This window comes from Chiloscyllium plagiosum, unplaced genomic scaffold, assembly GCF_037043375.1.
Source record: "Chiloscyllium plagiosum isolate Xiang-an unplaced genomic scaffold, Cpla_swu_hap1 HiC_scaffold_1, whole genome shotgun sequence".
Classification (NCBI taxonomy): Eukaryota; Metazoa; Chordata; class Chondrichthyes; order Orectolobiformes; family Hemiscylliidae; genus Chiloscyllium; species Chiloscyllium plagiosum.
Window position 1 is genome coordinate 58911426 of NW_028270139.1, and position 23073 is coordinate 58934498.

Consider the following 23073-nt stretch of genomic DNA (forward strand, 5'->3'; position numbering starts at 1 on the left):
GTGGCAGGCAGTCACAAAAGTAAATAGTATCTTGGCCTTCATAGCAAGAGGATTTGATTACGAGATTACAGGGAATCCAGAACAAGGATCCACAATCTAAGGATACAAGAAGACAATTTAGGAATGAGATGAAGAAAATTTCTTTACCCTAAGAATGTTAAACCTGTGGAAGTTCACTAACTCAGTAAGAATTGAGGCCAAAATATTGTTTGAATTCAATCAGCAGTTGGATTTAGTATTTAGCGGCTAAAAGATCAAAGGATGTGAGTGAAAAGCAGGAACAGGCTACTGAGTTGAATGATCACCAGGATCATTACAAATGGTGGAGCAGGCTTGAAGAGCCAAATGGCCTACTCATGCTCCTATTTTCTGTGCTTCAGTAGCACTCTGATGGTGTTATATAGTTTTGGTGTTGAATTAGGGTATTGGGAAAGGTACACAGGATCACTGTGCGTGGCACAACCAAATTAAAAATGGTGAGGTGTATTTTACAGGTAATTGCATATAAGATGCAGAAAAAAAGACACGAAGAGAAGAAATACTGAGCCAGTAGCTCATCCAAAGCTTAATCAGCTGCAGTACTCTGCCATATTTGTTGCAGAACCTTCTGGAAACAGTTTGGCCTAATCATACCCAGAATTTTACCAAACATTCAGGTGGTGGATATGGTCATCTTCACCTCAAAGGATGAAAGCAAACAGTTTGTGTGGGATTCTGTTCAATGTTATCACGCTGTGTGTGAAGAATTCTTAGGCATCAGTCCTAAATGTTTTCTCTGGTGCATTATTTTGTCTAACAGATTGAAATGAATTTCTGCAGTAACTTTATACATACCCCGAGCCACAATGCCTATTTGCATATAACTACCTCATTTCTAGTGTGAAAAGCCATGTTCTTTAGTCATAATGTAGACACAAATAATTATCTGCATGAGTCTTCACTATGTCTCTGTTGTATGATTGCACTGATCTTAGGAAGGCACTTTGCCTTTAAAATAGCTAGATCATATCATATACCATCATTGCAGAAAAAATCTTTGCTTTAGTCTCTATTCAGACAGTTAGCCAGTTAGCAAGCAGCTTGTCAACCAATCACTTGTCTTTGTGATATATTAGTAATCTAAGTAAGCATACAACCCAGATTGTATATGTAGCCTGAGAACCATATAATTGCACATTGTTAGTTGTTAATAAACTTCCATGTATCTGACTCAATATGAACCCATCATTCTGTAGTTTATGTCACATGGGTTAATATATCGAAAAGCACAAGATCAACACCTTGCTATTGGCAAGTGGTCATATCATGCTGACAGAAAGCCTCCAGCACTTGAGTGCCATACTTGTTTCATTGGGAGTAAAACTGAGCATAGGATTCAAAATACTGGCTAGTAAGAGCAGCGTACAGTTAAATCACAGCTTTGTCTGATTGTAAAAAGTTGAATTTTGTGAAGTTGAGCTCACTTTAGAGACACTTAAAAATGGCAAGTAAGTCCAAGATGTCGAAATCTTCAGCATTTTTTAAAAATCTAATTTTTACGACAAACAAGAGTGAGGCATAGATAGGAAATCTAAACTCAACAAGCCTATATGACATCAGTCATGAGTTCAAACAGATTGTTTTTTAGTTGTTCCTAGGGTCTTGACCCACAGTGTGAGAATCATAATTTGATTGGGTTAACATAAGTGCTCTTGAAGTGCAGGTAACGTCTGTTTATGTAATATGGCTTGATGTTTTTACAAAACTCCAGCCATTTAAACTTAGGAAAGTGAAATAGGCTGAAACTGTCAGTTAGAATTAAAAAAACCCTCTGGCTGCTAATCCTCTTATTGCCAGGCCATCTCGTTTAGATAAAAATAAAACACCACCTGTTCCTATAGTTTGATTTGAGTTCTTTATTATATTTCCCAAGGATTGTTATGTCAGCTAAGATTATTGTAAATCCTCAGATCAAGTTGACAAGCAATGAAGAAATATCTTATTTCTGTAGGATGGATGCTGACGTGATATTTGATTGACAGGGACTATTAAAGGATTAATGGTTTTCAAAGTGGTAACTGAAAATATTTTTTAATAACAGATTGAACAATTGATGAGATCTAACAATTTTGAATTGGAGTTTTTTCAGTATCAAATGTGTATGAATTAAAGCTCTTTTAGATTGGGAGGAAATTTTTAAAAATCTTTGCATGCCTCCAGAGGCCTTCCTATGGTGAATACTAGGTACATGGCTCGGAAATGGAATGTAATGTGCAATATGACATGATGATGAGGCGGCATGAAAACCATGTAGAATGGTTGTGGTGTAAGGGTAAGTGCAGAAGGTGTTTTATAAAGTGCCACACATTAATCTACTTAACAATATAAAAACTCATGGTGCTGGAGTTGGTATACTAATATGGATAGAATATTGGTTAACAAATAGATGACAGAGCATTGGGATAAGGGAGTATTTTCTGGACGGCAACCTGCAATTTATGGAGTGCCACAGGGATTAGTGTTGGGAGCCACAATTATTTTGAAAATGTATTAATTACTTGAATGAGGAAAGTGAATGTACTGTAGCCAAGTTTGCAAATGATACAAAAATAGGTGAGAAAGCAAGTGTTGAGCATGATAAATAAGAATCTGCAAGTGGGTAAAAACTTAGTAAATGGAATATAATGTGGGAAAATGTGAGATTTTGCATTTTGGCAAGAAGAGTGGAGGAGTTAAGTATTATTGAAATGGAGTTAGGCTGCAGAAAGCAATGGAACAGAGGGATTTGGGAATCTCCATCCATGAATCACACAAAAAAAAAGTAGCGTTCAAGTTCAGCAGATAATAGGGAAGGCAAATGAAATGTTTATCTATTTCAAAGGGAATGGAGTATAATAGTAGGGAGATGTTGCTAAAATTATTCAAGATACTCGTCAGACCATATTTCGAATACTGTGTACAGTTTTGGACCCTTAAATAAAGATAGACATACTGACGTTAAAGGTAGTCCAAAGAGGCTGATACCAAGTATGGAGGGACTGTCTTATGAGAAGCAGTTGAGTAGATTGGACCTGTACTCGTTGGAATATAGAAGAATAAGAGGTGATCTTATTGGAACATACATGTTGCTTTGAGAACTTGACAGGCTAAATGCAGAAAGGTTTCCTCTTGTGGGAGAATCTAGGACCAAAGGACACAATTTTGAAATAAAACACTACATGTGTAAGACAGAAATGAAGAGGAATTTCTTCTCTCCGGGAAAGGGTTGTGTATCTGTGGAATTCTTTACCATAGAGGCTTTTGAAGCTATGTCTTTAAGTATATTCAGTGCTGAGCTGGACAGGTTTTTACTCAGTAAGAGAATGAGTGGTAATGGGACAAGACAGAAAAGTTGAGTTGAGGATTATCACATCAGCCATGATCTTGTTAAATGGTGCAGCAGACTCTTGGGCTGAGTGGCCTATTTTTGCTCTTACCTTTTATGGCCTTTAGCCTCATTGTTTTTCTCTAAAACTTAATGCTCTACTGACAATTACCGTATGTATTTCCTCATCTTTTTTTTCCCCCTTGATTATTAGTAACTTTGGAAGGCTATTGATGTCTTCTGCTGTGAAGACTGAAAAAAAATATTCAATTAACTCCTCTGCCATTTCTTAGTTTCCCATGACTATTTGCCTAGTTCCCCATGACTATTTCTAAGGGGCCTCTGTTAACTTTGGTCTCTTTTCATATATTTATGGAAGCTCTTGCTGTCACCTCAAATCAGGAGCTGCAGACAAGAGCAGCTTACTGAAGATCTGACACCTATTAGGACCTCAGACAGTGATGTCCAGGAGGGATACTATCAGAACCAACAACCCACCAGAGCCATCTTTGAACAAGCAATCAGGTATTGAAGATGTGCTTTAGGCTCTCTTTATTATGCACCAACTGAAGTATTCAAAGTGATAGTGACATGCTGCACTTTGCACTAGGTGATGCAGCAGCAAGGATCAGAGTTCATGCAGGCAAAAGATGCTGAGAGGAGGAGGAAGAGGAGGGGTAATGTGAGGAGCAGAAGGAACAAGGATTTGATGTGGGCAGAGTGTGTTCAGCAATGCAGCCAATTTCTGGACTTTTTTCCCCTCTAATACACACCCATCCACGCACACACACATGCACACACATCCCACTTACATCACGAAGCAATTCAACCAAAGTATTCCTTTCACAAACATCCATTACTCATCTTTAGCTGTAATGTCTTACCAATTGAAGCTGTGATACTTTCAGACAATCCCTTCTAGATCTTAATTGATCTAGAACAGTCCATTCTAGATCTCGATCTGATCTTGTGAAGGTTTTTTTCATCGTGGTTGCCATTGTTTCTTTTGCCAATGATCTTAATCTTCACCCTCTAACTCTCAATGTTTTCACCAATGGGAATAGTTTCCCCCTATCTATTGTATCCATATCCCATTATCTTGAGAAGGTCTATCAAGTCTCCATTCAACTGTCTCTTCTCCACGAGAAATTCCCGACTTTTCAGTTTTTCTGTGCAACTGAAGTTCCTCATCCTTGGAACCATTCTTGTCAATCCTTCCCGCACCTTTTTTAAGGCCGACACATCCTTCCTGAAGGATGGTGTGTGGAAATGGATGAAGTACTCCATTTGAGGATCAACCACCAACATAATTCCTTATTTTTCTACTTTAGACCCTTATTTATAATTCAAGGATGTTGTATGCTTTATTAAACTTTATTAATTTTCTTCCTCCCAGCAGCATGGAAAAAATTACTCTGTGTGCTTTCCAGGTCTACTGCTCGACCTTCAGAAATGTATCAGTGAAGCGAGGTGTCGCCTTGCAACAGTATGAATACAGCAGTTCCTTGTTCTGTTGCTACTTCTAACAATCCTTCAACTTCTATCTGAGCTGAAATGCAGCTAAAGTCTAACCAGTTTCAATGATATATGAACATAAACATCAAGGTCTTCCAGTTCCTGCTTCCCCTTTCGAATTGCACATTGTGTTTTGTATTATTCCTATGTTCTTCTAAGCAAACTGAATCAATTAACACTTCTCAACATTAAATTTCACCTGCTACTTAACCACTCATTCTGCCTATGTTCATTAAGGTTGAACACTGATTATTCATAATACTTCCAAATTTTGTATCATTTGTAAGTTTTGACATTGTGCCCCATAATACCAAAGTCTAACTCATTAACATATACCAGAAAATACAAGAATTTGAACATTGATTGCTAGAGTACTTTGTTTGAAACCTTCTGTTGGTTTGATATTAAGTTATCATTGTGAACATCATCCTGTTTCACAGGTTTTGACATCAGGTCAATGTGAGTGAGTGCTGTATGCCATGTGACAGTGTTATATTTAATTCTATCGAGAAGTAACTTAGGGAGCAACTCCATATCCGACCACCTGGCATGCCAAGACTTGGCTTATCTCCAATGTTTATTGCTTTGCAGCTGGCAGTATTGAGATGGCTAGTCGTTTAATTTGAGTTATCTGTTATTTTCTTCTCTAAGGAGAGACATAAAATATCTTTGAATGAGAGTAACGCAATATGTTCAATGAATAGATGGACAGCATTTGTACAGGTTCACTGTATTGTCAGGAATAGGTGTGACTGCATTGTGATGGTTTATGTCAGTGTTAGATAGTCAGATGGAAATGTGAATTGATGCTGAGATAGAGAGCAATGAATGCACCTGAAGGATAAGCTGGTATAAGGAGTGAGATACAGGAGGAGTCTTAAGAAGATAGAGTGAGGAGGCTAGAGGTTAGATAAATATAAGAACACTGGGTCATTTTATCATCATTTCCCTTTCTGTTTAAGCCATTATACCTTTTCCAGCACTCTATCTAATAGAGTGGTAACACACTGAGATTATTAACCGCCTGAGCAATTTACAGCCACATATTCTTTTTCTCTGTGTCCAGCTTCTTCTTCCCAGCAGTGTGGAAACACATTCTCTGTGTGCTTTTAAAATCTGCAGCTGGAGCTTTAGACAGGCATCAGTAAAGTGAGATGCTGCCTTACAACTGTATGAATCTATTGCAGTTCCTTATTCTGTTGGTATTTCTGACAATCCTTCAACTTTCACCTGTGCACAATCTAGTTACACATTTCAGCTGAAATAAGAGCTGAGGTTAGATCAAGCTAATTAATGAGGAAAATTGGAAATCTGATGCAAAATCAGTGCTTTGTTATAAACTCACGGACAAGCATACTGTTAAAAACGTCTTAATTCTCCAGGCAGTGCTGGACTCTTCCTACTTAGTTTAGGTTTCCAGCATCTGCAGTCCTCACTTTTGCTGATTTCTTCCTACTTAGTGTGTCGTAAAGTTAAGATTAAGACTAGGTTCTCAAGAGGGCTTTTGCCCGAAACGTCGATTTTGCTGAAGCTCCTCGGGTGCTGCCTGAACTGCTGTGCTCTTCCAGCACCATTGATCCAGAATCTGGTTTCCAGCATCTGCAGTCATTGTTTTTACCTAGGTTCTCAAGATAGTCTGCTAAGTTTCCTAAATCTTGTCAGGCTTCATTCTTAGGCACTTCAGCATTCAGATGTGTGCTGCTTATTTTACTTATCTCTGTGTAATACTTCACACATCTGTACATTAAATTTTAACCTGACTTCTGTTTAGATGCTTATTTGTTCAATCAATTCTGAGACTTCTTAGCTACATGGTCCTTCTAATTTGATATCAGCAAATTTGAATTGAGTGTTTTGAGCTCAAATTATTTATGTGAATGGGAAGCAGTAGTTATCCCAACACTGGGTTCTGGACACTTGCCTCAGTATATCTCTCTGACTCTATTTTAATTACTTGAATGAATGAATACACGTTGCTTTGTGCTCCAAAGTAATATGTAAGGTGGTGCAATAATAGCATCCTCTACCAAACCAACTTTCCGACCATACGGGCTTGAATTATTCATCACCACCTGATGAAGGAGCAGCACTCCGAAAGCTAGTGCTTCCAGATAAATCTGTTGGATCATAATCTGGTGTTGTGTGTTTTTTAACTATTTTCTCTAAAGCCTCTTAGTTTTCAATTTGTTTGAATGGGGGAGTTTTTCATATTGTTTGAGAGCATGATGGAGCTCATTGGTCAACTGTTCAGCAAGTTTTGCTAAAAGCCATAATACATTTTAGTGGACAGACTTTATCTAAAGGAAGCAGGAGAGCTGCTTACCTGAAATTTGCATCCAGGTTATCATTCAGTGAATGTTGCTTGCATTTTTAATGATTTTTATCTCTCCCTGACTTCCTCTTTACTATTACAGTCTACTCTAACCAGTTTCCACAGCAAAACATCTACCTCCCTCAATTCATCATGATCAAGAGTAAAATCCTTTAAAATGTGGATAACTTTTTTCATATCTTGGGAGCCTTCTCCAAACAAAGGCAGACATTAATGATATAATTCAGCATTACCTCCAAGGTGTCAGCTCAACCTTTAATTGGCTGAGGAAAGAGCCGTTGAGAACCAGCCCTCAAACTTGAGACCAAGGTTCACTATTGGCAGTAGTGATCTTCAAGCTCTTAAATACTCCAGGGCTTTGCACAATACAATATAAGCAATTTAAAGAACTGGAGGGATACCATCAGTCATGTATTTTCATGATTTTTCAAGTGGTATGTAAGGTGGTCCAGTTGTAGCATCCTCTTCCAAACCAACTTTACAACCATACAGGCTCTAATTATTCAAAACCAGCTCCAATAGTCAGGACACGCCATCTGAAACCAGACTCCCAAAGCAATTACTTCACTCCCATACCACATCGTTGTGGCAGGAGACGCCCAGGGCAGCAGAAATACTTGAGTATCTTCAAAGGGTCCTTGAAAAGGTTAAACATAACAGTTGATTCATGGGAGAATCTGGATTGGGAGTGACCAACAGTGAGAGAGCTCATTCTGAAATTCACCAAACCCATGATGAGAAATTGACAGGAATGCACAGGGGCCAAAAAACCCTCAAGCATCACCTTCCCCACATGTACAGATAGACTGATCAGCCATTTCAGAACCAACTGATTCTGAGTAGAAGCAAGTCATCCTCAGTCCTTATGGAGAAGACAAGCCTGAAATTATTTTTGAATGTCGTCTCTTTCCTTTGATCATGCCTTGATTAGAGACATGGACTATTTTCTAAATTGGGAGAAAATTCAGAAGTCTGACGTGCAAAGAGACTTAGAAGTTCTAGTCCAGGATTCTCTCAAGGTAAACTTGCAGGTTGAGTTAGTAGTTAGAAAAGCAAATGCAATGATGGCATTTATTTTGAGAGGACTTCTGGTCAGACCACATTTAGAGTATTATGTGCAGTTTTGGTTCTGGAGTGTGTTCAGAGGAGATTTACGCGAATAGTCCCAGGAATGAAAAGCTTAACATTTGAGGACTCTGGGTTTATACTCGATGAAGTTTAGAATGATAAGGTGGGGAGGGGGATCTCATTGAAACTCACAGAATACTGAATGGTGTGGACAGAGTAGATGTTGGGAAGATGTTTCCATTGGTCGGAGAGACTAGGACCCGAGGGAATAGTAGAGTAAAGGGAGGATCTTTTAGAACGGAGATAAGGAGAATTTTCTTCAGCCAGAGAGTGGTGAAATAATGGAATACATTGCCACAACAGGCTGTGGAGGCCAGGTCATTGAGTATATTTTAGACTGAGATAGATAGGTTCTTGAGTATCATGGGGATCAAGGATTATGAGGAGAAAGCAGGAAAAGAAGGTTGAGAAACTTATCAGCCATGATTGATTGGCGAGGCAGATCTGATGGGCTGAAAGATGCTTTTTTTAAATAGCTGTCTCTTTATATGTTGATCACCGTTTTAACATGTCTATGAATTTTGTTTGTTTCATTCCAATAAATCCTTTTCCCTCTCTCGTTAAATGGAAATCTATTCCTCCAGTGCTGATTAAATGTGGATGGAATAAATAATTTGGTGTATTAAAAGATTTGCAATTATACATAAAAGGATTCAGAACCACTGTCTTCAGATTGTATACCATATTTTACCTTTCTTGTTTGTGTGTAAAGATTGTATGCACGATCTCAGAGGAGCATTTTATACTCGTAATTTAGCTGTTATTTTTCATCCATTTGAAGTAATGATCACAAAGTGAAGTCAATTTCCTTCTGGAAAAATGAGTTTTCATAGCTTACTTTCTTTTACCCATATGGTGTTTTATGGCCAAATGCTAAATAGCAAAATCTCCACTATTATGAACTTCATTGACACACCTTTAGTGTTGGACTTGAATCCTCTGCTTGATATGGCACCATATAAAGTCCTCAATCTAATTGGTCATTCATTCTGTAAACTGGTTTATGTATTTATTATTCTATATATGTTAATCATCTCCCACTGCCACATTTTCCACATTTTGGGGTTGAATGTCCTTGAGGTTGTCCCATTCATGTGTCAGCAGGAAAGCTGCAGAAATCCAGAAATAGATGACAATTGTTCTTCCAAACAATTTTTGGGAAAATATGACATTTAAAGAGTCAGGGGAACACTGACTGCTATATAATATTAAATTACTGAACTTTGTTCATAACTCAGTTCTTGAAGTATATGTTCAAACTTAATCATACAGTGCTTGAGGCTTTTGCATGTTTCATCTAGCAATAAAGTAGAATTAATTGCTTGGCTGTATTTTACATATATATGAATGTTCATGGAGGACAAAGATTCAATTTGTCATACATGCAGGAGTAAAAAATGCCAGATAGAATAAGAGCGTTAAATATAATTCTTAGCCTGTAACTAACACTTAACACAGAGTGACAATACAGTATTTACCATCAATAATTTAAAGTATGCAACTGTAATGTTCATGGTACTATAGAAAAACATTCTTTTAACAGAATTTTATGTCAACATAATGTAATCTTGCTGATCAGTTTGTTTTCCAAGAAAAAAGGCACTAACTGAGATCATAAAATTCAAATAAACTTAATTTCACAAATTTCCAAAGGCAACTTACTGCTTGTAAGACTTAAGGCACTTGTGCACAACACAGATTCACCCTGTTAACAGTGACAACTGAGAACCACATGGCTGTTGTTTAGAGTGGAATATTTAAGACAAAATAAACCAAAATGGAGTAAGAATTGGGTGTCACCATGCCTATTTGCTGGGCAGGTAACCCAAGACTAAACAGGCTGAATGTGCAAGCTTTGAGCTAACCTCAGATGATTTTTCAGATCTCAAGCGATCTCCAGCAACATGCATTTGACTTGTTGCCTTTGATGATGAATGTCTAACAGTTCAGATTTTGTGAGTGTTGCAACCCAGCAAGTAACTACAATTAAAAGGAGCAGATATTTTAAATTAGGATCTTGAAGACCAGGGATTTATCAATTTGCTCCACAGTATTATGATCGTGATCACAATCACAACCACTCCGCACCACCATCCACCATTCCTTACTGCTATCTCACCCGAGTGCTCTTCCAGGATTACCAAAGTCTATTGCCAATGAGGACAGTGGTATACACTTCAATCTTCCTGAATGCGTGGCCACATGTACAGGTCTAGCACTTACCAGAATATCAGAATGATTTATTTTATCCTCATCTTCTTTTTCTCTCTTTATTTCACTTTCTGTACATGATTTAATATTGAATTAACTGTTCTAGCTTGCCGGTCCTGGTTCATTCTTAAGCTTGGTTGGTTAAGGAGATGCAATATTGCTTACCCTATTTTCTTATAGAGTACTCCTGTATTTGTGAGTTTACTGCAAAAGCACATAGAGAGTCTAAAGGCAAGTGTGCCTGCAAAACTCAGTTTCTTTGCCACTAACTAAAATATCAGCACAATATTAATTCTTATTTGGATGGGGTGTTTATCTTTTTTGATGCAAACCAGTCTGACTGCATCATGTTTGTCATGTTTAAAGATGCAATGCATAGTACCAGTTAGCCTTTTGAAGAATTTTATTACAAAATTCTGAATTATTTACCTCTCCCAAACAGAGTGTACACCATCGACAACTGGTTAGGAATTCATGAATAGGTTAGTTTATTTTCCTCAGAGATTTGAGCACAAAAACTTAGTTGACTCTTCAGTCTAGCACTTTTGCTAGTTCAAGGTGCTGTTATAGAATCATAGAGATGTATAGCATGGGAACAGGCGCTTCGGTCCAACCCATCCATGCTGACCAGATATCCTAAACTGATCTAGTCCCATTTGCCGGGATTTGGCCCATATCCCTCCAAACCCTTCCTATTCATATACCCATCCAGATGCCCTTTAAACACTGTAATTGTACCAGCCTCCACCAACACCACTGGCAGCTCATTCCATACACGCACCCTCTGCGTGAAAGAGTTGCCCCTTAGGTTCCTTTTAAATCTTTCCCCTTTCACCTTAAACCTATGTCTTCTAGTTTTACACTTCCCCGGCCCTGGGAAAAAGACCATGACTACTCACCTTATCCATGCCTCTCATGATTTTATAAACCTCTACAAGGTAACTCCTACATCACCTATGCTCAGGGAAAATAGTCCCAGCCTATTCAGCTGCACCCTGTAGTTCAAACCTTCCAACCCTGGCAAAATCTTTAATAAATTTGTTCTGAACCCTTTCAATTTTAATAACATCCTTCCTATGGCAAGAAGACCAGAATTGTTTGCAATATCTCGAAAGTGGACTAACCAATGTCCTTGACAGCAACAACACGGTTTCAATCTCGCATACTCAATGCATTGACCAACAAAGGCAAGCACACCAAAAGCCTTCGTCACTTCTCTATCTATCTGCAACTCCACTTTCAATGAGAAGGAGGAGGGTTTGCACATTGCTACAGGTTATTTAACTCCTTGTTCTGCCACTGCCACCTCCAATTCCTTTTCAATGCTTCTTTCTCCCCTTCTTTCTCCATCGTGTAATACAGAGACTTCCTTAACATCAAATCCCAATCATTGAATCCCTACATCCCTAAAGAGACAGCATGAATATTCAAATCAGATGTTAAACCCAAACACTGCATACCCTGCAGACTGATGTTAATGATTACTTTGGACAAAGAACAAAGAAGTTCTGTCTGAATACCTCACCACATTATTCCTTCAAAAGTATAATTGGAAATAGAGTGGTTATTGTTACATCACTGTTTCCTGGAGATTGTTACACAATTTGGCTACCGTGTTGACAATGGCTTAAAACAAAATTTAATTGACTATGAAGTGTGTTAAGTGACCCTGAAGTGGTGAAAAGTGCAGTAGAAATAAAGTTTCTTTTTCCTCTGTAGAAGCAAAATTAAGTTGTTTGAACACATAAAATGGGTTTACAGTAATCAGCCCGGTTTTACATTCTACCTGGAGTCATGTAACACAGAATCAGCCCTTTGACCTAACTCATCCATGCCATCCAGGTTGCCTAAACTGAACTAGTCCTATTTTTCTGCATTTGGCAACCTGATCCATATTTATCATTGATTGCAACACTAAAATACTCCACCAAATCTCCCCTTATCGACCTGACCCAATTCAACAACCCCTGTCTTCTCCTATCGTAATCGTGAGAAAGAGCCAGATGTTCAATGCGTTGCTGTGACATTTTTTTCTGTTTATGACTTCAAGAAAGACATTGGCTTTTTTTTAAATGATCCTGAGGCTGAAATAGGTTGTTGGGAAAATCAAAGAGAGGTTCATACCATATTCTATTATGTGTGCCCTAACCTGGGCATGCTTTCAAATTCTTGATGTTAGTTGCCTTCCGATAAAGTATTCAGTTTCTCATATGCATTCTGAATAGCACAAAGTCCTCAAAAAATTGAAATAAAAAAGTGAAATTTAAATAATTAAGATTACATTCAGAAAGAAGATGGGGGAAGTGAAAATAATTTGAGGATAAAAGGGTTAAAAATTAAGTCATAAAGATCTTGGAACTTCTACTTATTCATATTAAGGAGTCCATGGCTGAAGAACAACAGGATAGACATACAATGATGCAGGCAGATATAATTTATATTCATTGTAGCATCTGAAATCTGCATTAGGCAGGACATATAGTACTTAATTAACTTCCAAGAACATCAAGCAGCAGTATATTTCAATTACAAATTCATGGAAAAGATCTTAAGAGTCAACTGGATAACCTCAGCTTATTATTTCATCATTCTATAATAAAATAATAGGAACATTCAGTTGTAATTTGGTTCTGTATAAATTTTGACGTTCTAAGATTTTGTGAAGAAAATAACTCATTGAAATGTAGCCTAGAACCCAAAAATCTACAGTGAAGTCATGATTACTATGTGCTCTTTGTCATGCCCAAAACTTGCAGATATCTGAATAGGCATTTTGTGAAATTCATAAATGTGACTGATTGTCTGGCAAAGGTTATTTATGCAAGGAAGTACCAGTATGTACCAGCAAGTAATTCTTTCTGCAGTGTATTGAATGGAATTTTTTTTAAAAATGTAATAATTTTGTCCTCCAGCTTTTCAGTATCCTGGGCACAACAGGGAATAGGAAGTCCATAGCTTTTTCTGACTCTGGAGCAAATTCATACAAGCAGCATTTTTTTTGATTTAAAACATGATTGTGTCTCTTGTCCAAAGCTAAATCAATTAAATGTTTCCTTTGTTGAAATAGACAACCTCCTAAAAGTAATTAGACTATATTATCATGCAAGGTTATTGTTACCTCCTGATCTAGATGGATTTTAAAGTTTCAAAATATCTGTAGAAAATTTGCTTCCAATTTTCAATGCAATTGCTTTTCATTAGCAATAATTTACTTGTCAGCAATCTGTGAAGATGTTAATTTAAAGTATTATATGAACATTCCATTCTTTAGGAAGGGGAAAATTACAATTTTATGAGTTAGCTTTAAATGGGTCATTTATTAGTGTGAGATACACATTTGATTCACATGACTGAGCGTGACGGCCCTGATAGAAATATGAGGAATGTCCTCGGTCAAAAACCTTTTGTTCAAATAAGTAGTCATCTGATTGTTTTGATGGGAGAATAAAGAAAATCATCCTTTCTACATTGTCTGTACATAATTATAATATATTCAGAACATTTGATTCTGGGTTGCGTGAAACTGATTTTATTTGCAACAGTCAAAGAGACAGCAGTTTACATAGGTAGCATCATATTAAGGAAAACGACACAGAAAGCATTTGCAATACAGGTGGCACTGTTGGTACAATTGTAAAACAGGCATATGTGACTCTTGGCAAAGTTGGCACAGATGGCATAACTGAGAACTTTAGAACAGATGGGAAATTTGGCAAGTGTGATATAGCAGGTCTGGCTGGGAAAATTTCCACAGATGGTATAATTGGCACTAGAAATATCAGATGGTACATGCAACACCATAGGGCCTGTAATGTATGCAGTCTCCTCCAATTAATCGAGTCAGGAATCTAATAAAGAAAGAAAAAGATGGTTAAGAGAATTAAGTGAATATTAAATAGTAGGACTAGCTAGTAATTTACCAGAAAAAGTGTGTGGCCACAAGTTGCAATGGCATGTTACCTTCAAATTATTTAGCAATTGGAGATAGACTGTAAGGACATCAATGCAGTAACATGGAAGTGAAATAAAGGCCCAGAAATTCCAATGGCTTGATATTTTGTTTCTGCAAGGTAGATTGGAGTTCCACATTGAGACCATGCAGAAGTCCTAATGCAATTGACTGCTTGGGAATTGCCTAGAAAATTTGAATTGCCTCCTGGCTATTCTTGTGTGTCTGGAACCTTTAGAGTCCCTTAGAGTTGGAATTTCTGAAGTTCTCACTCACTTAAACTCAATATTTGCTCAGAAAAAGTTAGAGGATTAAAATTCTCGATTAACTGAATGATTCTTAAACTGAACCCCCACCTCACCAATACGCACACTGAAATTCACCACTGAAAACACTTTCCCACAATTAACCTCCCTGACTGCTGAGACCCCAGCACCCAACAACCACCACTGCCAATCTAATCATCCCTGCCTCCATTTCCTCTCCAGGGAAGCCACAGCTGGACACAACATAACCCCTGCCTGAACCAAACCTTCTATTCTTAGATAACATCCCACTGACCTAACCTTCTCCCAGTCAGTCCCTGACCCAATATCTCACTGAGATTCCTGATGAAAGACTTTTGCCCAAAATGTCAATTCTCCTGCTCCTCGGATGCTGACTGACTTGCTGTGCTTTTCCAGCACCACACTCTCGACAACATCTCACTGATCCTACCCTCTTTCCCCAACCCACATCAATCCTACCCCTAACACCTGACCATTAAAACCTAAAACTCCTCTTTCTCCTCACCCCTACCCCTGTTTTTGACCCTGATTGGCATTTCTGGGCCAACGGATAGAATTGTTGTGTTCAGTTATGAATGGGTTTCCTCTGATGATAAGGATAAAATTGATGCAGATGCTGGAATCAGTACTGAAATGCTGGAGATCACAGTGGGTGAGTTAGCATTCATGGAGAGAGAGAGCAAGCTAACGTTCTGAGTCTAGATGACTCTATGTCAGAGCTGAAGTTAGCTTACCCTTCCTCCATGGGTGCTGCCTGACCTACTGTGATCTCCACCATTTGTTGTTTCCCTCTGATGCTGACTTCTATCACTGAACAAATTTTATGAATGCAGTCATTAAAATAATGGCATTCACTACAAATCTGTAAAGATTGAGTATTTTTGTTCTGTAAAGATTGAGTGCTTCAGTTTTAGAGAAATTTGAGAGTAAATGTAAATACAGTTGTTTCATTTATGATCATCTTCCTTCTAGCCTTTTCGTCGTGTGACTTTTTCTGTGGTGAGTCAGCCTCAGGATCCACATCAGGGGTCCCTACAGAGTTGTTATGACAGTGGCTTGGAAGAATCGGAAACACCGAGCAGCAAGAGTTCATCGGGACCAAGACTAGGTTCACTCCCACTTCCAGAAGACAACTATGAGAGGACCACACCCGATGGCAGCGTTGGTGAGGCAGAACACATGGAAAATGGTAAGGTCATAAAACTAATCGCCTTTTCTCTAAACCAAAGTGCATTAATATTAATGCTTAAGACGAGTTTTCACAGATAATAATATGAGCACTTAATTCAAAATTCAAAGTACAAACAGCATAAAAAATGTTTAAGATAAATGCATTTATATTTTCTCATGAATAAAGTAGGATTATTTCTACATATCGAAAATTGCAAAATGGTCTTTTTCTTCAGAATTTCACAATATTGGATTGTAATAGTGCATTAATTTAAAACAATCTTGATCAAAAGACTTAGTATTACCTCTCAAAAATTTACTCTTGAAGAATCATCCATGTGTACATCTGATACAGCTGCTGATTTGGAAATAGTTTTATTTTGATTTTTTTTCAAACTTACATTTTCCCATCAATTTTATCTCCCCTTTTTTACCTGAAGGTGTTAAGTCTTTGTTGAGAAATCTTTTAGTGGACTCTGGTTATCTTCTGCTCCCTTGGTCATCTATGATTCTGGATACTGAGTGGTGATTATTGAAATACTGGTCGACCAATGTGCTGACCTGGCACCAAATCTTGTTCCTATTAGATCGTCACCATTTTGGAGATTCAGTCCCATTAGCATGCTGCTTGCAAGCTATGGGTGTCCCACTGCAATCTGCTATGTGTCTAGTATTGATCATTTTTTGACTGATTGCAGTCTGAAACATGATAGTTCATGGAGTGGGTGGTGGGCTGAGATTGTGGTAGAACACAAACTGTGAAGTCAGAGTCCAGGTTAGGAGCAGCCCACATATTCTTCTGGATCCCAGAGGTGAACATCTGCTTCTGCTGACTCCACAAGGAACTAATCTTCAACATCTTCTGCAATACCACCTGGTAAAACTAAATGGTGCATGAGCATATCTATTCCTGAAACAGGCAGACATTTCAGCTGCACAGTGGAAGGACCTTTCAAAATAGTGATGACAGGATTAATATCGTGAACAGGATGGTAAGTTGCCATTTTCAATTAAAATCTACCCCAGATCCCAGCAGACTATGTGATTACTTGACACAGCTGAGGACCAATTTATTTGCACCCATTATAAGCCTCTATACCTCTAGGTAAGATACTAGCTTCTCTCTTATTTTATCTGGACCTGCAACAGTGGTACTTCTTTACAACATTTTCTTTAGCTTTTATTGCTTTATCAGTTCTGATTGAAGTTGAGTTATTGAACAGACATCTAAAAATTATGCACAACCAGAGGAAAATTTATTCCACACTAACAATTGAGCTCTTGGGAAACTACCTGAGTACTCTGTCTGTCAACCACTTGAGGATATCTTGTAAATATATGGTAGATGCTGCATTAACATTGAAGGTCTTTTGTTTTTGGTCTTCACAAGCATTAAGGTTGAAATGAATTCAGGACACTGTTTGGTCAACAGGGTATTTCTTGCTATGCAAAGAAAACTGATTTGAGCAATATTTATGTCTTTGTGTAAAGAAGTACTGACTCGAAAGAAGGTTAAATCTGTCAGCATGTCAGGAGAGAGACATCAGTGCTGTGCATTAACAAGGCAGGTTGCGTCTGTCAGCAGTTACTGAATCTCTGTGGTCAGAACTTGCATTAAGCTGGGTATTCGGGTTAATTACATGAAATAAAAATGAGCAATTCTGCTACTGCTCTTTTCTTGCACTCAGGTACATTTTTCATTGTTATAGAAATATCAGATACTTTATTTTAATTAAGGAAATACCAATTACTTTTTTAATGGGAAAATGTCCTTCCCTTATTTTTCCTTTTGTGTGTAGGTCAGCTCTTTTTTTGTTTCTTTTGAGGATTTTTTTCTAAGCTTACAAAGCTGATTTATCAATGCTATTTATAATACTCTTCTACCTCTTTACCCCAGTGGCTTCTGCAGCAGATGTTCTCGTCACTTTAGCCTGGAATTTATGCTACATGATATTATACATACAGTTAACTCATTTGCATAAAATCTTTTGCTGCTTTAGCTGGTATAGTTCACCCATTAAAAAATGAAATAGTCGAGCATTTCTTTCAAAATAGTTGACAGTAAAATTTAAACAAGAAGCCATAAGTAAAAGTATAGCAAAAGCCACAATAAAATTATACAGCACGATTTCCATCGTATTATTTCCTCTCTGATATAGCATTTCAGCTTTTGCTTAATGATTTAGTAGACTGATCTCCGTTATTTCATCAACTAAACTGGCTGATATTCCAGTTTACTACTCAGTTTTGCTCGGTCTCAATCAGCCTAGTAAATTGAATGCATTGCAATAGCAGAGAATTGTACCTCAGGGTGTAAAAAATGACTTAAAAACCACAGTTAATTTCCATCAGATAATATATAGAGAAAGGAATGGGTTTTATTGAATATGTTCCACTAACCTCAATAAACTACTAATTCCCAATGAAGAGGCTGTAAAACATGAAAACATTAAATTTTATGTATTTGTTAATCTCTAAAGCTGCCACTCATCTGTCCTGCATCAACCTTTCAGATGTTTGGTGGAAATTTCCCTAGCTAGTTTTGCAGAATAAGTTGTTTCTCTGTCAGCAAAACTAAGGACAGGATATTGCTTTGTGTCCAGATATGACTCCAAAAGAACATTGGATCTTATTTTGTTGATATTATGTCACTGAATACAGACATTGGTCTCCTTTTGGGAGGTAAAAGCATGTACCTAAAATGAATGTTGCCACCATATCCTATCAATAAATTCATGAAAATAGCAGAAAATCTCTTGGACGAAGTAATATTGCTAATAATGGCCAGTATTTTTGAGTCTAATATACTAAGGCACAATTTATGTAGATTCACATTGTTTTGACATGGCACCAAAACAGAATAGAGTCATACAGCGATGAAACGCATCCTTTGGTCTAACTCGTCCATGCCGACCAGACATCCCAACGTGACCTAGTCCTGTGTGCCAGCATTTGGCCCATATTTCTCTAAACTCTTCCTATTCGTATACCCATGCAGATGCTCTTTCAATGTTCTAATTGTACCCGCCTCCACTACTTCCTCTGGTAGCTGTTCCATAAACACACCACGGTCAGTGTGGAGAAGTTAACACTCAAGCCCTTTTTAAATCTTTCCCCTCTCACCTTAAACCTTGGCTCTCTAGTTTTGGACTCCCCTACTGTGTAATGAATATGTTGCAAGGTCTAGGTTTGGAGGGATATGGGCCGCATGCGGGCAAGTGGGACTAGATTGGGTTGGGATATCTGGTCAGCATGGACAAGTTGGACCAAAGGGTCTGTTTCCTTGCTGTACAACTCTATGACTCTATGACTAATTTAATAGAACTACTCAAGAACTTATGTCATTTCCCTTGCACAAGCAATGAAAAACAAGATCTGCCAAACATTTTCTTGATCAATTTAACGTTATAATGCCAGCATAACAATTTTCCTAAATGGTTATGCACATGCAGAATTCTTTTTTCCTTCCACAGATTGTATTGTCCCCTTACTGAGAAAAAGTGAGGGCTGCAGATGCTGGAGATCAGAGCTGAAAATGTTTTGCAGGAAAAGCGCAGCAGGTCAGGCAGCATCCAAGGAACAGGAGAATCGACGTTTCGGGCATAAGCCCATCTTCAGGGCTTCCTGAAGAAGGGCTTATGCCCGAAACGTCGATTCTCCTGTTCCTTGGATGCAGCCTGACATGCTGCGCTTTTCCAGCAACACATTTTCAGCTCTTGTCCCCTTACTGGCATTGCTAGTATGCAGAACTGTCAGTCTCTGTTTGGCTGGCAGCTTTATGAGCCATGCCTTCCTCTTGACGATTAACAGAAGCCCAGCTTCATATTAATGAATGGACTATTGCCAAAAAATTCAAGTGCAGTAAGGTAGCTAAACAGAGACCACTTTTCCTCTGTTAGATATGCTAAGGGTGCAGAGAGCCTCCATCAGTATGTAAACCAGCTCAGTATTTCTTCTATAGCTCATGAGGAAATGGAATTCCTAACTAATGGGACTGTAGACTTTAGTAAAGTAATTATTTTTGCAATCAAAAAGAAAGACAATGATCAAATCCTATCTTGCAACGTTAAAGTACCTAAACAGAATTTTTCTTTTATGAAAGCAAGTGTTTAAAGTTAAAGTATATAAAACAGTGCTGTGAAGACAATTATTGGAGCGGGAGGGGGAGGATTCAGTTGTTGTGGTCCACATTGGTACCAACAACATAGGCAAGACTAGGGTAGAGGACCTGTTTGGGCATTACGAAGCACTAGGCAGGAAATTGAAGCACAGATCCTCAAGGGTCATAATCTCCGGATTACTGCCCAAGCCACGTGCCAATTAGCATAGGGACAAGAAAACTAGGCAAGTAAACATGTGGCTAAGGGATTGGTGTGGGAAAGAGGGATTCCACTTCATGGGGCATTGGCATCAGTTTTGGAACAGGGGGGATCTGTACCGTTGGGACGGTCTCCACCTGAACCGATCAGGTACCAATGTTCTAGCGAAGAGGATAAATAGGGTGGTCAGTAAGACTTTAAACTCCTGAGTTGGGGGGAAGGGAAAGTGAAAGCGACAGGGAGTATGGAGGTAAATGGCAAGATAAGCAGCAGGATAGCATGTTTCCAGGCGGATTTAAAATTGAGGCAGACTGAGAATGCAGTAAAAAGCAAGGATAACTTAGGACATATGACTTCCAACATCTCTAATGATAAGGAAGTTAGCATTAAGGCACTTTACCTGAATGCTCGTAGCATTCATAACAAAGCCGATGAACTAATGGCACAGATAATAGTGAATGATTATGATGTAGTAGGCATCACAGAGACTTGGTTACAGGGGGGTCAGGACTGGCAGTTAAACCTCCATGGTTTTTCAACTTATCAAAAAGACAGAGAGGTGGGCAGAGGGGGTGGGGTTGCCTTGTTAGTTAAGAACAAAATTAAATCTATGGTATTGAATGACATAGCGTCGGATGATGTGGAGTCTGTGTGGGTGGAATTGAGGAACCACAAAGGCAAAAAAAAACATAATTGGAGTTGTGTATAGACCTCCTAACAGTGGTCAGGACCAGGGACGCAACATGTACCGGGAAATAGAGAAGGCATGTCAGAAAGGCAAGGTTACATTGATCATGGGAGACTTCAATATGCAGGTGGACTGGGTAAATAATGTTGCTAGTGGATCTAAAGAAAGGGAATTCATGGAATGCTTACAGGATGGCTTTTTGGAACAGCTTGTCATGGAGCCCACAACAGAGCAGGCTATTCTGGACCTAGTGCTTTGCAATGAACCAGACTCTATAAAAGATCTTAAAGTAAGGGAACCCTTAGGAAGTAGCGACCATAATATGGTAGAGTTCAGTCTGGAGTTTGAAAGGGAGAAGGCAAAATCGGATGTAATGGTGTTACAGTTGAATAAAGGTAATTATGAGGGCATGAGAGAGGAACTGATTAAAATAGACTGGAAGCAGAGGCTAACCGGGAAGACAGTAGAGCAAAAATGGCAGGAGTTTGTAGGTATAATTGAGGACACTGTACAGAGGTTCATTCCCAAGAAAAGAAAGATTAACCGGGGAGGGATTAGACAACCTTGGCTGACAAAGGAAGTCAGGAAATGTATTAAAGAAAAAGAGAGATCCTATAAAGTGGCTAAGAACAGTGGGAAATCAGAAGATTGGGAAGGATACAAAAGCAAACAGAGGATAACAAAGAGTGTAATAAGAAATGAGAGGATCAAATATGAAGGTAGGCTAGCCAGTAATATTAGAAATAATAGTAAAAGTTTCTTTCAGTACATAAGAAACAAACGACAGGCAAAAGTAGACATTGGGCCACTTCAAACTGATGCAGGAAGCCTAGTGATGGGAGATAAGGAAATAACAGGAGAACTTAACAAGTACTTTGCGTCAGTTTTCACAGTGGAAGACATGAGTAATATCCCAAAAATTAAAGGGTGTCACGGGGCTGAGTTGAGTATGGTTGCCATTACGAAAGAGATAGTGCTAGAAAAGTTAAAACGTCTTAAAATTGATAAATCTCCTGGCCCCGATGGGATACACCCTAGAGTTCTGAGAGAGGTGGCTGAGGAAATAGCAGAGGCATTGGTTGAGATCTTTCAAGAGTCACTGGAATCAGGAAAGGTCCCGGATGATTGGAAGATGGCTGTTGTAACCCCCTTGTTCAAGAAAGGATCAAGGCAAAAGATGGAAAATTATAGGCCAATCAGCTTAACCTCGGTTGTTGGTAAAATTCTAGAATCCATCATTAAGGATGAGGTTTCTAAATTCTTGGAAGAGCAGAGTCTGATTAGAACAAGTCAACATGGATTTAGTAAAGGGAGGTCATGCCTGACAAACCTGTTGGAATTTTTTGAAGAGGTAACAAGTAGGTTAGACCAGGGAAACCAGTGGATGTGGTCTATCTAGACTTTCAAAAGGCCTTTGATAAGGTGCCACACAGGAGGCTGCTGAGCAAGGTGAGGGCCCATGGTGTTCGAGGTGAGCTGCTGGGATGGATTGAGGATTGGCTGTCTAACAGAAGGCAGAGAGTTGGGATAAAAGGTTCTTTTTCAGAATGGCAGCCGGTGACGAGCGGTGTCCCGCAGGGTTCGGTGCTGGGGCCACAGCTGTTCGCATTATATATTAATGATTTGGATGAGGGAACCGGGGGCATTCTAGCGAAGTTTGCCGATGATACGAAGTTAGGTGGACAGGCAGGTAGTACTGAGGAAGTGGGGAGGCTACAGAAGGATCTAGACAGGTTGGGAGAGTGGTCCAGGAAATGGCTGATGGAATTTAACGTGAGCAAGTGCGAGGTCTTGCACTTTGGCAAAAAGAATAAAAGCATAGACTGCTTTCTAAATGGTGAGAAAATTAATAAAGCCAAAGCACAAAGGGATCTGGGAGTGCTAGTCGAGGATTCTCTAAAGGTAAACATGCAGGTTGAGTCCGTGATTAAGAAAGCAAATGCAATGTTGTCTCTTATCTCAAGAGGGTTGGAATATAAAAGCAGAGATGTACTACTAATACTTTATAAAGCTCTGGTTAGGCCCCATTTGGAGTACTGTGTCCAGTTTTGGTCCCCACACCTCAGGAAGGACGTACTGGCACTGGAACGTGTCCAGTGGAGATTCACACGGATGATCCCTGGAATGACAG

The 23073-nt window shown here is 38.7% G+C and overlaps 1 protein-coding gene across 3 annotated transcripts in view; it reads left to right on the forward strand.

Moving 5' to 3' along the window:
* The window catches only part of pcdh7b (protocadherin 7b), a 393944-nt gene that overhangs the window by 169805 nt on the left and 201066 nt on the right, over positions 1-23073 (forward strand). For 2 of the 3 annotated variants that reach the window (XM_043693476.2, XM_043693486.2), the window contains exon 2: positions 15738-15954. The exons of the other annotated variant lie outside the window; for it this stretch is intronic. In XM_043693476.2, coding sequence (XP_043549411.2) covers positions 15738-15954 — 217 coding nt within the window. The remainder of the gene's footprint in view (positions 1-15737; positions 15955-23073) is intronic. 3 annotated transcript variants of the gene reach the window in all.